The sequence below is a fragment of the Perna viridis genome, chromosome 13 (genome assembly GCF_037379345.1).
Source record: "Perna viridis isolate PV_CMFRI_1.1 ecotype Kerala chromosome 13, ASM3737934v1, whole genome shotgun sequence".
NCBI lineage: Eukaryota > Metazoa > Mollusca > Bivalvia > Mytilida > Mytilidae > Perna > Perna viridis.
In genome coordinates, this window is record NC_142457.1 from 6,981,344 (window position 1) to 6,998,443 (window position 17,100).

The 17,100-nt window shown below is 31.8% G+C and overlaps 1 protein-coding gene across 2 annotated transcripts; it reads right to left on the minus strand.

Annotated features, from left to right (window-relative positions):
* Positions 1-255: 255 nt before the first annotated feature.
* Positions 256-14,746, minus strand: LOC148599408 (uncharacterized). Of its 2 annotated transcripts, XM_088558867.1 has the most exons (9): positions 14,675-14,746; positions 12,386-14,213; positions 11,515-11,769; positions 10,930-11,247; positions 9,961-10,236; positions 9,317-9,631; positions 7,181-7,333; positions 3,721-3,748; positions 256-2,375 (listed from the first exon to the last, which is right to left on the minus strand). In XM_088558867.1, exons 3-9 carry the CDS (start codon positions 11,765-11,767, stop codon positions 2,363-2,365), a joined length of 1,356 nt encoding a protein of 451 aa, XP_088414993.1. In that variant the 5' UTR covers positions 11,768-11,769; positions 12,386-14,213; positions 14,675-14,746; the 3' UTR covers positions 256-2,362. The 2 variants fall into 2 exon arrangements, with proteins under 2 accessions (XP_088414993.1, XP_088414992.1); XM_088558866.1 differs by lacking the exons at positions 256-2,375; positions 3,721-3,748 and having other exon boundaries at positions 5,748-7,333.
* Positions 14,747-17,100: the final 2,354 nt, after the last annotated feature.

The window sequence follows — 17,100 nt, forward strand, 5'->3', positions numbered from 1 at the left end:
TGAAATTCAAAAGCCATCTGCAACATTTTAATGTCGTTACAGTACAAAACCTTGCGCATTTCGTAACACATTACATGTCGATGATAATAAATTTACTTTAGTGTGTTTTCTTTTTTTATTTTTTTGGAATGGGACATGCGTCATGGTAAAACGGTGAATGAACAATCCGTATCCTATTAGGAATGGGGCAGTGAGTAATGGCATAAGTTTATTCCAAACAGGGACTATTAATGAAATCAAAAAAAAAAAACAAAACAAAACAAAACAAAACAGCATATCATTTAAATGGCATTTGAAAATAAACAAGTACTATTTTTAAATATTCGTTTTATTTCTGAATTTCTACATTTCTTTCAAGAAAATAACACATGGCAATTGCATATTTTCGATACATTTCGTCCGAATGCCACTCAGTTATCAGTATTTGACCAATCGGGAAACAGAATTGCTATCAGGTGACTTGCTATTGAATAAAAGAGCGTTTTCAATGTCAAAGGGTAAACAGCGAAACCATACCGACTGCGTCCAAAAAGAGAACAAAAATCATCAAACCTGAATCGCAAACAAATACAAATGTCATTTGCGCATTATTTTGTCAAAGTTGAATTGTTTTCCTCCGGAAACCACAATTTGAACTTAGTTTAAATATAATTACAACGTATATCTCGTCTGAATTGAGATGCCGCTTTTACGATATATTGTATAATGTGTTTGTCATTTGTGAATATAGTTGCTACCTGTTTAAACAAAAACAAACAAACCAAAAAAGAAAAGAATATTAAATCTAGTATGACGTCTTCATATCGTCAAGCAGTATATATTGGTACAACACCACCTTTAGCACCTGTTTATTAACGTTTACGCGATAATTTAACGGCTGAGAGGCTATCTAATTTAAATCAATTGCATAAATACACACATTTACACATACAATGAAATACGGGGGAGGTTAAACGGAACACCCGTTATTATGGCTACGCCTAGGGAAATTTGTCATAAAAAATACAGTATTTGTCATATTAGAAAAGATATAATTCCTTCCGGTGGTAGATTTTACTCATTTTAACGTGGGTTTGGCATTTATATTCCCATTTAACATCTCGCTGTCGTTCGAATATAAATGCCGTATCCAGGTTAAAATGAGTACAAATCTACCCCATCAACGAATTATTTCTTAATTGAACAAAGCCAGATCGAATCAAAAGGGCAATGAACGATTGAATGAAAAAAAAGAAACATAATGTAAATAACGGGAATAATGTGATAAGAGTAGATAATGACCCAACTATGCCAAAGTTAAAGAAAAATCACTATGAAGAATGAGACGATAACAACAATATTTGTATGAATACTAAAATTTTCGATTATGAACCTGATTGTTGAATGAAAAAATGAACAAACACTGGATGATTAAAACAAACATTCTTAGTCAGTTTCATATGTGTTAAATTTCACTACCTGTATATCTGCCTTCATTTAAATACACAATTCAGATTTTACAATATTGTTTCGAAACTGATATTTATCCATTTTTAAAGGACCAGAAAAGGCGTTTAATTTAGGATCTTGCCATATGAATTAAAAAAAGATATATGCTTGGTACCACATATGATTCTGGACATGAATAATGGACATTTATCGTTGCATGCATTTCAATGAGTTGTAAACTCTTTGAACTTTTACTTGTAGACACAAATCATGTTCCACCTGACTCAACGAACACATTCAAAGTTCTACTGTACAAAATAGCCCGCGGTTTGTAGATTCCATCAAATTTTGAAATTTCTATATTTTTGTTTTGTTTTGTATATAAGAGCATGATCTTGCTGCCAGTTATTTTTTTTTTTTCAAGTAGCAAACACGTGTCGTTCAAAATCAGTGGTGATTCCTAAAGGAAAACGACTTGTAGCGAATGTATTATTCCACATGACTTTGCCAGTCATGTCACAGCAGAATATAGTGTTCGTATATGGTGCTACGTAATAAAAACTATCACGTTCCTTATGTATTGTAGACAGAACGTTTCCATATAAATCAATAACCTGAAATTTAATAGTTGCTTACATTGATAAGTTTACCGTTATTTCAACAACTTCAAAAGCATATTATTCCCATTGATACACCACCATAATAACTATATTTATATCAAAATGCCGGAACTTTGAAAGAAAGACAACATATTTGTCGAACGTGTTTTGTAACAGACAGTCGGAGTTCAAATTGGCACAATTTTCCACCGCTCTTCTCACTGCTATGAGGCTCATTTTATTAATGGTGTTATCAAATGTTTCTAGTTCGTTTCATCTCAGCTTCAACTGTATATATGACGTTCTACCATTGAAAAATCCTGGATTCAGTGATTTTATACATCGCATCTTCCCAAAAGAAGAATGAATAAATACACTACATACACTATAAAATAACTTTCATAACTTTACCTACCATTTGAGATCGATGGAAAATGACAAGTCAAGATTAAATAATAACATAAATAAACATTTCTTTTTCGTATTGTAAACTAATCTATCATATGTTATAAGACCTGTTCAACATCTGCACACGAAATAGCTGTATCACTGATACATTGTGTCAGAGCTTGAAAAAAACTATGCTGACTTTTTGAACCGTGGGCCACTTGTCACAATTAAGTTTACATTACGTTGTGTGTTTCTGTTCCTTGAGAAACCAACATCTTCACACTATTTTAGGTTATCAATTTTGCCTATCCTGGACGAGCAACTCTGTAGACGTCAATATAGGACGCTTACCCTACCGATGCGCCTGGTCAATATCTATGTTCGTGTTTTTTGTTATGTTGTTTAATGTTGTGTAAATTTAACTTTTTATTGATTCAACATATAAAATAGAATTTGAAAAAAAACACAATTAGTGACTATATCTTAGACACATTAAGACATCTTTGAACACACCTTTTTAGTTTTTAACAGCCACTGTGAATTTGCCAGTGGATATTAGACGCATAGTTATTTCATTTTTTATATTAGTTATTCCTTTAGTGGCATGTTTAGTATTCAGAAAAAAAAACTTTTATCAGAAACAAAATATGTATTTTGAAACAAGCTGTTAAACACAAGACGAAAACACTAGAAACAAACAAACAGTAATCATGAAAATGAATACAGTGAAATCTGAATTAAAATAACACAACGTCACTCACAAATAGCAACAGTAATCATTTGAAATACTTGTGAATCAAATTTAACTAAATTTACATGAACTGAACATGTGTTTTAATTGAACTTCTGAATTGTTATTTGTAATACAGAACATTTATTTATCTCTGTCATTTTTTTTGTTTGTTTATTTTGGTGCTTAAATATCTTAAACTTCATTTACACAATTTATTGCTCTCAACATATGATTACTGATTTGACAAAGACTAAAACTATACGTTCTTTTAACATGCATGTATATAATCATGATGTGATGAAGGTAGAGCAGACATGCGAATACTATCATAGTCAATATCAACGCTTCTGAAAAAAAAAATCAGTTTAGTGCAACTACACCACTTACATTAAGAAAAATAAACATCAACAAATACTATTAGCTAATGCAGGTTTTTTTTTTTTTCTGTCTTTCAGTAAGAAAAATACAATTGTATGCGATTAAACGCGAGTACGCATTTTTAATGAACAGAAAAAAGCTGTAATGGCTGTATATTAGGAGCAATGATGAGAATTTATTAATAGAACCTACCTCATTTCGACAGTTGCATTGCTTCTTTCTGAAATACATAAAACCTTTAAACAAGAAGTCACGAAGACTTAAGTTGCAAATACAAGAAGTCACAATGAATTTCATACAAGAAGTCACGATGACTTAAGTTGCAAATCAATAAACGTAATATATGGATTAGAATGCAACTTATGTGGTTCAATATATGTCGGAGAAACGCAAGAACGGTTAAACAAAAGAATGTGCGGTCATCGTTCGGGAATTAACACCACTAAATTGCCGACAGTTTATCAAAACTTTAATCAAAAGATCATTCAATCCTCTCTATGAAAGTTTTAGAAAAAAAAATACCATCCTACGAACACTCTAGTTCTAAGTAAAAACTATCATAGCGAAAGAAAGGACTACTGGATACGCAGACTAGGTACTGCAATATCTTTTGGATGCAATGACAACATCAAAAGTATAGGAAACCTTTCAAGCTAGTATAACAATAGCATAAATATGATAAATTTATTTCACAAAAATTAAGACGGGAAAGGAGTCATGGCCATCGCTACTATACGTCACCTAAGTTACATGATGTCTCGATAAATGGTCTCCTTCCTTTCATACAAAAATCTCTTGGACTTCATCTCATCATGACCAAACTTTATTCTAAACCTATAACTTTACTACACTCCCTTTACGAAACAAGTCTTTACACTCATGTTTCTGACCCTATATGATCATTATACCGACTTGCTGCAATCATTTTTGATCACTTCTTCCACTACCATTTGTCGACAAAAGTATAAATGCAATTAATTTGGCTAACATCCTCCATGACAAAAAACATTACCAACAAAATTCCCCCATATTTCAAAGATAAATCCATACCAACTATTTCATATGCCTACACATCACCCATTGCGTCTTTTCAATTATAAACGGCTATTGCAGAACCTCGATATTGAGGACGTCAAGGCTAAACTACGTGACAAAAACTTTCCTTTCAAACATGGTCCTTCTGGTCACGTCGTTACGGGAGATTTAACCATCATCGAAAACGAATCTCTATGTTATATCCTTTCTAAAGGTCTCAAGTACCGTGCACAACGCTCCATAAATTGGAATTGTAACTTTAAAGTTCTTAGGGATGCCGTCGAGGACTATGCAAGAAAATGGATAAAACGAGAAGAAGCAGACATTGATTGTTTGTCAGAGTGGTTAAAGGCCGTGAGGTCTTTAATTTTGGAACAAATGAAAGTTTTAAGTAGGTCAAGGAGTGCCAAGGCTACATCAGTTTTCAAAGACCCGATGTAGCAAAAACAAAGCCTACTATACATGAAAAATATGTTGTCGTACAACCAGACAAAGCCCAAAACAACATTGTTTTTGTCTGCAAAATGTTTTACATCCGATGTTTATTAATTATCAGAGATAGACGTAGAAAAAAATAGTAAAGATAAGACCTATATTGTTACCACACTCTCCAAAGAAGAGATTGTGGAAAACCATAAATCTTTGCTATCCTCTTTTGGTCTCTCTACCAAGGACGATGATTGTGATCTACCGTCTATGTACTGGATTCCTTATCTCCACAAGAATCCATACAAACAACGTTTCAATGCTGGTTCTGCAAAATGTACCACCAAACCTTTAACTTCTATACTACAAGTGTCAAAGAGGGTCTACAGTCCTACCACAATACTTGTTACTCCCGTAGTGGTATTAATTCAATGTGGGTCCTGAAGAAGTCGAAAGATCTTTTCGAGACAATTAGTTCAAGACTATTATCTGAATATATTAGCATTAAAACCTATTATTTTTAAACACTGTACACTTCTTTCCCCAATACTCAGTTAAAATCCCGACTGAAAAACCTTGTACATCGTTGTTCCAAAAAAGATGGTACACCTAGATACATATATATATATAGTCTTTGTAGAGATTCCTTATACTTTGTAATAAAAAATACCATATCATCTTCCAAATATACAGAAGAAGGTTTTTACAAAAAAATGTTGGAATATTTAATCGACAACATATTTGTTCAGTATGGTGGACGTGTTTTCAACGAACGGTCGGCATTGCAATGCAAACAAATTGTGCTCCTTTACTTGCTGATCTTTTCCTTCAGTCTTATGATGCTGACGTTCTGATTCGAAAGAAAGAATATCGTTCAGCTAGATCCTTTAATCTCAGTTTCCGCTACATAGATGACGTATTATCTTCAAACAATCCTAATTTTGGGGATTTGATACATCGCATCTACCCAAATGAACTTGAGATAAAGAATATTAAAGACACAGCGAAGTCAGCCTCATATGTTGACCTACACTTAAAAATCGATGGTAAAGGATAACTACTGACCAATTTTACGACAAACGTGATGTCTTTTTATTCAAAATTGTCAACTTTCATTTCGTCTGTGGCAAAATCCCTTCAGCACCTGCTTTTGGAGTGTTCATATCACAACTCATACGTTATGTCAGAGCTTGCCTAAACTACGCAGATCTTTGTATCGCGCTAGAACTCTAACAAATAGGCTTCTGGAACAGGGTTATGTTGCTACAGGATTGAAGTTATTACTACAGAAGTTTTGTGGTCGTCATCATGAACTCGTGGATCGTTATGGTGTATCCATCTGTACCATGAAAACTGATTTATTCAACGGATTTTAGTTTTCCTTTCACCGTTTGTCTACCCAAGACTTGACCTTTTATGCGGAACTCGGCGGGTTTTTCTAGAAAAGCAAAGGACGCTTACCCTACCGGTGCACATGGTCCATGCTCTCAGGTTTTAGTGGAGTCCGAGTTGCTCATTTGCTTTAGTTACTTTGTATGTGTGATTTTAGTTACTTTATGTTTTTTGTTGTGTTTGTCTGTTTTCCATGTCTTGTCTTTGTCCCTGGATTACATTCTTTTGATTACCGCTATAACCTTGGTTTCGTTGATTACTCTTTATAACTAGAATAGACACATGTATAACTTTTTTATGATTATCTAAAATGCCAAATTTTTAAAATGAGTTACTAAATTCGATTATGATTTCGTGTACAATATATTTGATGTCATAATGTAAGTATTTGTAAGGCAAACCTTTCAAACACTTTGGGTTATGAGGTAAGAATAATGAATTATACAATAAAATGTCTGTGTGTTTTTTTTTTCTTCATGTGCCACACCTTATACACATTTTGCCAGATTCTTAGACGGAGAAGTGTTTATTTGTTAGGTTCTTTAACAACATTTATGTTTTTTTTATGGTAGTTATTTGCATTACTTATTACTAGCTGAATGAAAAAAAAATCTATATATAAATACCACTTTACTTTAAACATGAATTGTTAAATCTGTATCAAAAATAATTATATGATTACTATGTGTTTCTTATCTATGTTTTATCTATGTATTATTATGTAAAGTAATCATTCGTTATTTGTTTTACCGATATTTGTTAGTAAAAAATAATTTTTCCTTTTCACTACACACATTACCCTGGGGAGTGCGACTTCGCCGGTTTATGATGACAATAATGACGGATATAAGACAAATGGAACTAACACCAACACTACATCCAATTACAACAGGATTTAAAATATTGCTGCTTGTTGAGACGTCCAAGTCATCGTAGATTGGATGGTCTAATACTAAACAAACATTTCAAAATGAAGTTAGTTTAAAATCTATGACTAACATACACACACATATAATCAATTGTTTACTTCATGCCCCTCTTTACTTTTAACATTTAAGAAGGTAATAAAAAAGCAGATAAATGCTACAAAAGAAAGATAAGTACATTAATTAAGTTGTTTTCGAAAACGGTTTTGAAATGGATCAAGAGAAATCAGGAACGTCGTGTAATAAGATTCTAACATATATTGTAAATGTAAGACGATTATCCTTGATATATAAAACATAAAAAACGGTATATGTGATTCAATAGTTGTATTAGTTTACTATTTTCAAATATTTTGTCCAAATGATATAAAATTCGTCAAAGAAGATCTCGATCGTATATCGTTCTTATTTGATAAATATTTGCCAAAATATAATGTAAGTAGCTAAGGTATAAACTTATATATAGAGCTAAATTTGAATACAAACACAAAACAAATTAAACTTATGAACCCTGGAAATATTTTCAAAAAATAGTGTAATATTTTCATATCTAGGATGTGCTTTGTCTTCACTTTTTTCTTTGAAGATATCTGAGATACGTTTCCTCATACCACTGATGCAGGAGTCTGTTACGAGTATACATGCATCAGAGAACTTAGTACTACCACTAGCGTAGCGAACTATAGTCATAGGTGATTTAATGATGATATTTCGCCCACATGTGTCGACAGGTACTGATAAACACTGATTGTACAGAAGTAGGTTCTTTACCACTTCTATGTCATTCAATATACTAGCCAATTTAAGAGATTGGTAATGTACTTCATTGAACAACCTTCTGACAATTGCGATTTCAACATCCGTCTCGTGATACAATTAACACACAAAGACTTTGTCGGGTAAATTTTCCATACGAACATTTCCGGAACAGACAGAACTATTTATATCGGTGATAAAATTTATTTACCAAGACGGGATGAAATTGTATATGAATTAACACTCAATTATCTGCATAAAGATAAATGCGACTATCCGTTTTGCTCAAAATGTATGCTACAATTTCGGCTAGCTTCAAAATCCTCCCTACGAAACCAATATCTAAAGTGATTAAAACATTGAAAAAGTTTCATAACGCCAAACAAGAAGATACGTTACGTGAATGTTAAGGACTTCTTAGTTGCGACAAAAATACAAAATACGCATTACCAACACAGGTCAGGGATCAGTTATAGAATAAAATTATGAAAACCTTATGGTACATGCATGTACAAAGCACAAAATTATAACAAACTATAAAAAGTGATACTTTGTTTGCAAGCAAAACACAAAAGACGCCAAAAACCGGCAAATTGTCGAATTAAGTCAAATTCTGAAACCGCCATTGACTTAAGAATGTAATGTTTACCATAGAATTCATTTTTCAATAAAATCAAACAATGTTAAATTTTTGCCGATTTTTGGATCATTTTGAAAAAAATAGAGGCTTTTATAAAAAAAATACGTTTTTGATGTTAGCAAGTCGAGAACAGCACTTTTTTTCATTTGTTTGTGAGTTCCACTAATTTCATATATATATATTTTTTTCATTTTTCCGGGTTTTGTTTTGGCGTCCATTTTGAAATCGGCAACCATTTTGAAATTCTGAAAGTAGCTTGCACACCCCTTGAGCATGCTTAATGTTTATAAAATCGTCTCCGAGAAATCGCCAGGACATCTTTACGTGCAGGAAAAAATATTGTAATAATGATAATAATGATAATAATAATAAGAAGAAACGGAGCAAATACAATAAGTCGCAAAACTTCCTTTTGCCGACTTAATTAGAGAGGATCAAGGTATCTTGTTTTAAATTGTAAATGTGCCGTTAAATGAATTTTTAACAGTAATCAAGTTATAGATTTGTTTGCAGTTATATTGAATTGATTGAATATTTTAGCTGTTTAAGTTAGCAGATTCTCTACCACAATGTACACGATATGTTAAGTACTTTGAACATGTGGATTGTTTACCTTTGCTTAAGATGAATGACTCCTTAACTGAGCCATAACTATTTCGAATTTCACATTTGTATTCGCCGTATAAATTCTTTTCCGTTCTTAAAGTTAGGTTACTAACTAATCCATTAACGTAGGTTTTAATTCTATGTTGCTGTACTTCCACAGTAGAGAACGTTGTAGTTTGCTGGAAATTTGAATTTTGAACAATAAGTTCATCATTGTAATACCACTTTGGTTCTATGGGAAATTGTTGGGAATAGAACATTAACGACAACGTTGTATAATCTTCCAATCTTGTTATCACGTGAGATAGTAACGCTGGAGGACCTGAAATTAAACATAACTGAATTGAAAATTTAATTGTATGAAGGTAACAAATTTAAAAAAAGTTCATTCGTAGACAAATGTTTCAATGATTTATATATTAATATGTTACATCATGTGCAATTAAAATGAGGTCACTGTTAGGATTTGATATCGCAAATTGTCCAAATGTATCTATCAAAGAACTGCGTTGAGTTGATATTATCACATTTCTTTTTCATTTATCAGTATCAAATTTAGATTTTTTTTCACTTTTGCAGTTTGTTCGTTATCAATATCGTTAAATTCATTAGCATTCATCACTTTGTTTATCATTTGTAAATTGTGGTTACCATCAACAGAAAGAGTTGCTGTTTTATTTACAAGATCTTTCCCAGGAATATCTGTTTTCCAGTAGCATGTGTAGTCACCAATATCTTGATAGTTACAGAACGGTATTACCAAAGTATAGGTACTATTGAAATGTGCTCCAGTCAGTATTCGGATAATTTTACCACCATTGGAATGTTTCCAAAACTTTGGCACCACTCCAGATGCTTCTAAACTGCATTTGATTTCAACTTTTGATGATGAGTCGCATGAAGTTTGACGTTGTATATGTATTTGTACTACAACGAGATTATATAAAATAAAAATATGGAATCTTTCATTCGGACCACGTGTGTAATCATGGGGTAAGAAGTATGTATCTGTCTAAAAACCAGGCAGGGAGTAAATTCATTTTAACTAAAGCTGATCTGGATGAACTGGTTAAATACATGTGTTACATTGTACGTCCGAAAACGATTCGTACGCTATTCATTGTTTGTAGTTGGTTATAATGTTAAACATTTGGCGTGAAATTTTCCCGTACTTTTCAAATGTTAAGTGTTAATTCTCCAGTGGAAACTTGTATCCACAGTTTCATTTTTGAATACAGTTTTCAAGAAGCATATGGAGGAATTTCCTGTGAAAAAATTGACCTGCTATATATAGAGGGATATTTTCTGACTGTCTATAAAGTATATATTCTTGTCAAAAATATTAGCATACTTTTTGGGTAGGAGAACATAAAAAAAGTGTTAAGTGTTAATATTTCCAGTGGGTAGCTTTCATTTGAACATTAGTTGTTTTAATACACCCCTTTTAAAGCCTACTGAAGGGTTGCCAACCAAAAACATTTTGAAATAAAAAAGGCAATAATCACTAGTCATAAAGCTCCTGGTTGTATGAAATACTTTTACTGAGATACGAGTATAAAAAAAGTAACCTAGAAATGGGCCATACATGTACCAACAAATACATTCATATATCATACTTACTTGGTTTGGTCATAAAAACCTCTTTCGCTAAACCGAATTCATTCGAAATTTTACACGTATAGGTCAAGCTTGACAATGAATTGTAATTGACTATTGTAATATTTGTTTGCCAACCATCAACAGGTACTTCTGTTCCATATTGAGATATTGTGATCGGAACCATTGTCGTTGTTATTTTGTAATAAATGCTATTTTCTAGTTTGGTTTCGTCTAAGTACCATGCAATAGTGTGGACATTTGAAGGGTTAATGTATGTTACAGATAACTCCAAGTCGAATTTTGAGTAATGTTTCTCACTGTTGAAAATAACAGGATGGCCTAAAAAAAAACGTAGTCAAGGGAAATATATTGTTAACTTTATACATTAGTACGTTGATCAGTAAAATAACAGTATATTTAATCTTCACTATGACACAATTACTTTTTTATGTTATTGAAACAAAATACATTTGAATAAATAAGGCAGAATTTAGTAAACAGTTAACATAGAAATCATCGACTTATTACGTTCAGTAGTAATTTGTTTTAGGTTATTTAGATTTTTAAAAGTAATTATATATTATAACGCTAGTTTCTTATGATTACCTTGGACGTGCAATTTTGAAGTAGTGTTAATAAATGGATTTGATTGATACATTGTAGATCTAACACAGGTGTAATCTCCACTGTCTTCCAGGCTACAGTATGGTATCGACAATACATTTGACAACGTCTTTAATGTTCGGATGTACTGACCATTTCGTGAATGTATCCATTTTACAAAATGGCTTCTGATAAAACTAAACGTGCAAGTAACTATGATTGCTTCAGTCGTGGTACATGTATACGATTCAGCCATATCTGAAATGATATTTAATATCATAAGTATTATTTATGTTGTTACGCTTCTAATGACACCATTTCCTTGCCAAATATCAGACTGAAAAATGACCTAAAAAGGACAGTGCAAATTGAACAGACAATGTGAACTTAAATGAACTTGGGGCAATTGTGTAGTCATTTTGATATTTATAACTATGGATCTTTCTCAGCAGACTTGAATTTTACATTTAAAATAATGTTACATTTTATGATTAAATTTTAGTTATTTTTTCCCTAAATGACAGGTTGTAACGCACCTCTCCTTTCGGATTTCTTTTTTTTTTATTTCAGAAATCACGCACTTTTAATCATTTTTAATCAGACAGATATCACAATGACTCTGTTTTACATTAGCCATATCAACCAACTTTTGCATTTTAAAAATTGAAATCGTATTTTACTAAGTTATTTCATAACGTTGTGCAATATTGAATTTACTGTTAATCGTTAACATTTTCTAGCAATTAAACTTTATATTGTTAAATATTAAAACGGCAATCTACTTCTAACGAAAAGAAAACATCATATTTAGTCTTGAACCAGTCTAACAGAACTCAAACAAGACAATGTTCTATCCTTTTTATCTTTGTCTTACCATTACAGTGGGAGAAATACGTCGTTGCTAAATTATTCAAATTAGTATTATTTTCATCATTACAGAATCCGTTATGAATATGTCCAGAGCTGTTTTTTTTCTTGTAACCAAAATGCAAGCCACATCAATGAACAGTTACAATTAATGTATCTCCCGTTTTCGTCGAAGTTTCTAAAAAGTCAAACTAATATCTTTAAGCGCAAACTTTTATTTTTTGGAGTAAGAGATATACTTTGAAAAAATAAAATTTGGTTGATGACTGTCACATAGTGTCATACCACATCTCCTATTTTTATATGTGCATACTGTACATGTAAAAAAGGGAAGAAAAAAATACCAATCAACTTGTTTCTTCTTATTAGCATCACAAGTGGCATTTTGTATAAACCAAATCTGTATGTGTTTTTCATGCATTTTAATAGTTTCTTAACTAAATGTGTATGAATCAAATTGTCAGCCATATGGCTTACTTAAAATAATATTGTATGATATTAATAAGATAAACATTTCAACTGGTACACCATATTAAAGCATTTTACGACAAACAATGTTTTCCGCTTTTTTATTTGTTTATACTGCATCTCTCAGATGCACCAATCCATTCCATCTTTGCACTCGATGTTCAACCACGTATAAAACAAAGCCTTGTCTTTTCACATTAATTTAAATATTTTTACTGACGAACGAAATATCATTTCAAAGCGAGCCAATACATACATTACTCCCGAAACGGATAAATAAGAATTATCCATAAAGACAAGATCTTTTCCAACACCTAACATTCTGTAAAAATACAACAGCTTTAGACTATAATTTTCAAGCCCATAACATTAAACATTGGTACATTATTGATCTTATCAGTCTGATTTCCATTTTTTAATGTAAACCTCACGTCCGATATGTTAAGTACCAAAGCACAAAAACATTTTAAAAAAGTTTATAAATCATATTTTGCAATTTTCTGTTCTATTAAAGAAAAAAATAATGAAATCCCTGTTTACGATTGAGTGAAAATTGACGATTCATGGTTCCTTAGACCGTATTATAAAAACGTATAAAACAAAAACAAAAAAAAAGAAAAAAAAACTTCTAATTGGTCTGTATAGGTATTATATATTATATTCGCATAACCATTACAGCCTCTGCAGTTTTATACGTCGATTTCGATGTGGCGTCTTGTTTCATCTTGACTTATCCTCGATATAATAATTGTGAATGCAGTGTAAATGTTCATCTTCATGAAAATGTAGCAGGAGTAGTGTTCATTAAATCAGTTGAATAAAGAGATAGGTTGTTCGGGTTACTAGTCTTTTGACCAGAAAAATGAAAAATGATATTATCGCAAGCTTTAAGATTAACAGTGATTATACATTATATATTCTTTAAAACAGATGTGAACATATACTATTATAGTAAAGCCAGACATGTCTCTATTCTCTTGCTGTATCCAATTGTGTATGTGTACCAATGTCTTTTTGTTTTGTATTGTTTTATTTTGTTCTTCTTTTCATATATTTTCCATGATTAAACAATATGATAATTGAAAGGGGTCAATGAATAAAATTACTTTCGCAGTAAGACTCTGATGAAGGGACAAATATTAATTTTGACTTCATTCGATTAATAATAAAATCAAGAAATGCTCGCGTAACACACTTTGGGACAGTTTACACTTTTTACATGATAATTTAGGTAATTCAATATATGTTAAAAGGATATCGATAATACTGCCTACAAGCATTTTAACTTTTTAACTTACACTTCTGTAAATGAAACATTGGCAAAAGCATTTTCTTCAATTAGCTGCAGTCTTGTACTTGAAATACATCTACAATGAATTGTAAATCTTGATTTTATATTGTCGGGACATATTTTATTCCAATGAAATCCCACGAAGTGGTACATATACACAAAGATTTCAAAAATGTGATTGTGAGTATTAAATCTTAACAGGATTAAGTAAATTAGATAAAATTAGATTTTTACGTTTTTCAATTGACATATGATGCAGTAAAGATATTTCAATTTTTATTCAAGAGCTCTTCCAATATTCAAACATAAAATAAATCGGAAGTATTCAAAATCAAATTTATTTCAGTCTAAAAAGTATGTCTTTGTATGTTGAAAAAAAAAACAAAAACAAAGACAAAAACAAAAACAAAACAAAACATTTAAGAATAAAACAATAAATAAAATACTCTGGCAAATTATTTGCTATTGCGGACATTGATAATTTGTTTTTATTATTTGCCCGGGTTCTGTGAAAATCAAAAAAAAAAATGTACTTACAGAAGTTCGAAAGACATATGTACAAATAGTCTCCTGCTTATGGTCTGTATTTCAGTATTTTCTAAGTTCCTAAAATTATCATTTGCTTTGTCCAATAAGAAAGCAATATTTAAACATGTTAGAAAAAAATGATTTTTAGAACATTTTAAAATTTTGTGTTTTTTTTTTCTTTTGTCATTTCAACGATGTCACACCCATTTCAATTGTAATTATATGAAAAGGAATTAAAGAGTAATAAAGGGAACCATGGTTAAAGCGGTAATTAAAAGAATGTAATCCAGGGACAAAGACCAGACATGGAAAACAGACATACACAACAAAGAATATACAGAAACTAAAATCATACAAACAAAGTAACAAAAGTAAATGAGCGACTCGGACTTCACTAAAACCTGGGAGCAAGGACCAGGTGCACCGGTAGGGTAAGCGTCCTCTGCTTTTTTAGAAACACTCGCTCATAAAAAGTCAAGTCCGGGATAGACAAACGAGGAAAGGAAAAATATAACCGTTGAATAAATCAGTTTTGTATGGTGCTGATGGATACACCATAACAATCCACGAGTTCATGATAACGATATAATGCGTACCAAAATTTAATGTCTTCAAACCGCGCTCTATAAATTGGAATTATAACTTTAAAGTTCTCGTGGATGCCGTGGACGACTACGGAAGAAAATGGTTAAAACGAGAACAAGGCGGCATTAGTTCTCTATCAGAGTGGGTAAAGGCAGTGAGGTATTTAATTTTGAAATGTTTGAAAGTAGGTCAATGAGTGTCACAGTTACATTAGTTTTCAAAGACCAGAGCAGATAAAGCCCAGAACAATATTGTTTTTATAAGCAAAACATATTACATCCAATGTTTGTTATCAGAAAATAACAGCAGTAAAAAGACTTATATGGCCACTACACTCTCCAAAGAAGAGATAGCGTAAAATCATAAATCAGAGCTATCCTACTTTGGTCTCTACCATAGACGATGATTGTGATCTAACGCCTATGTATTGGATTCCTTAACTCGACTACAATCCATACAAACTCATACGTCGTTAAACTATTCAATATTATCTTCCAGACAAACCGGAAAAAAAATATTTTCAAGAATTCTGAATTTTTGTATCTACAACATATTTGTCCAGTGTTGAAGAAACCTTTTTCAACAAACGGTCGGCATTCAAACGCGAATAAATTGTGCTTCTATACTTGCTGAGCTATGCCTACACTCATAACAGGCTGACGTTTTAGCTGATCTGATCCAAAAAAAAAAAAAGAAAGAAACGTCGTTTAGTTAGTCCGTTTATCTCAGTTTCTGCTATCCATACGACGAGTTAAAGGCAAACAATCCTAGTTTCGGGGATTTAATACACCGCATCTACCCACAAAGAACAGGAGAAAAAGGATACTATAAACACTATGCAATCAGTCTCAAATTTTGAACAACACTAAGAGATCGATGGGAAAGGATAAACTTTAGACCAAACTATCTGACAAATGCGATGACTTCTCATACCGTACTGTAAATTTTCCTTTCTTCTGTGGCAACATCTTTTCAGCAGTTTCTTATTAAATTTTCATCTCACATACGTAATGTCAGAATTTGCCAAATACGCAGGCATTTTGTACCATCACTAGAGAAGTTTTATGGACGTCACCATAAACTCGTGGATCTTTACGTCGTATCCTTCTGCACTATGAAAACTGATTTGTTTAACGTGTCATGGTTTTCCTTTACTCGTATATCTTATATGGAATTAACTTTTCATAGGCAACCCGGAGGGTGTTTCTAGAAAGCCAGAGGACACTTACCTAACCAAGGAACCTGGTCCATGATCCCTGTTTTATTGGAGTCCGGGTTTATCATTTACTCTTGTCACTTTGTATGTATTATTATGGTTGTTTTTTTTTTTACTTTGTTGTGTGTTCTGTCTGTGTACATTCTCTTTATTTCCCCTAGAACATTAGTTCCCTTGAAAACTCTTTGACAAAAATTTATATAAAAAAACTATGAGTTTACAGGCACAGTTTGTTCAACATTTGTTTACACATATATCACCACAATTCGACAACAGTGGTCATCTCAGTACTGATATTTAAGATAAAAAGACATTATTAGTTTTAGAATTATGAATGTTCCTTACCTGTGCAGCAATATACCTTCATGTCCTGCATATGGTGTTTATATTTAACAATTGATTCGCTACAGTTTAGCAAGTACTAACTACTATGATTTCCTTGAATTCAACGAAGATCCTCTTGAATCAAGGATATGAGGGAATATGTCTGAAAGATTTTATTACCAGGTTCCAATGCTATCATTTCATTGATAAAGAAAAACATTCATTTTCTTCTAAAACAATGAGTAATGATTGCTTTATATATTTTTGTTGTATTGATATAAACACTGATTTACCGATTATGACACTTAAT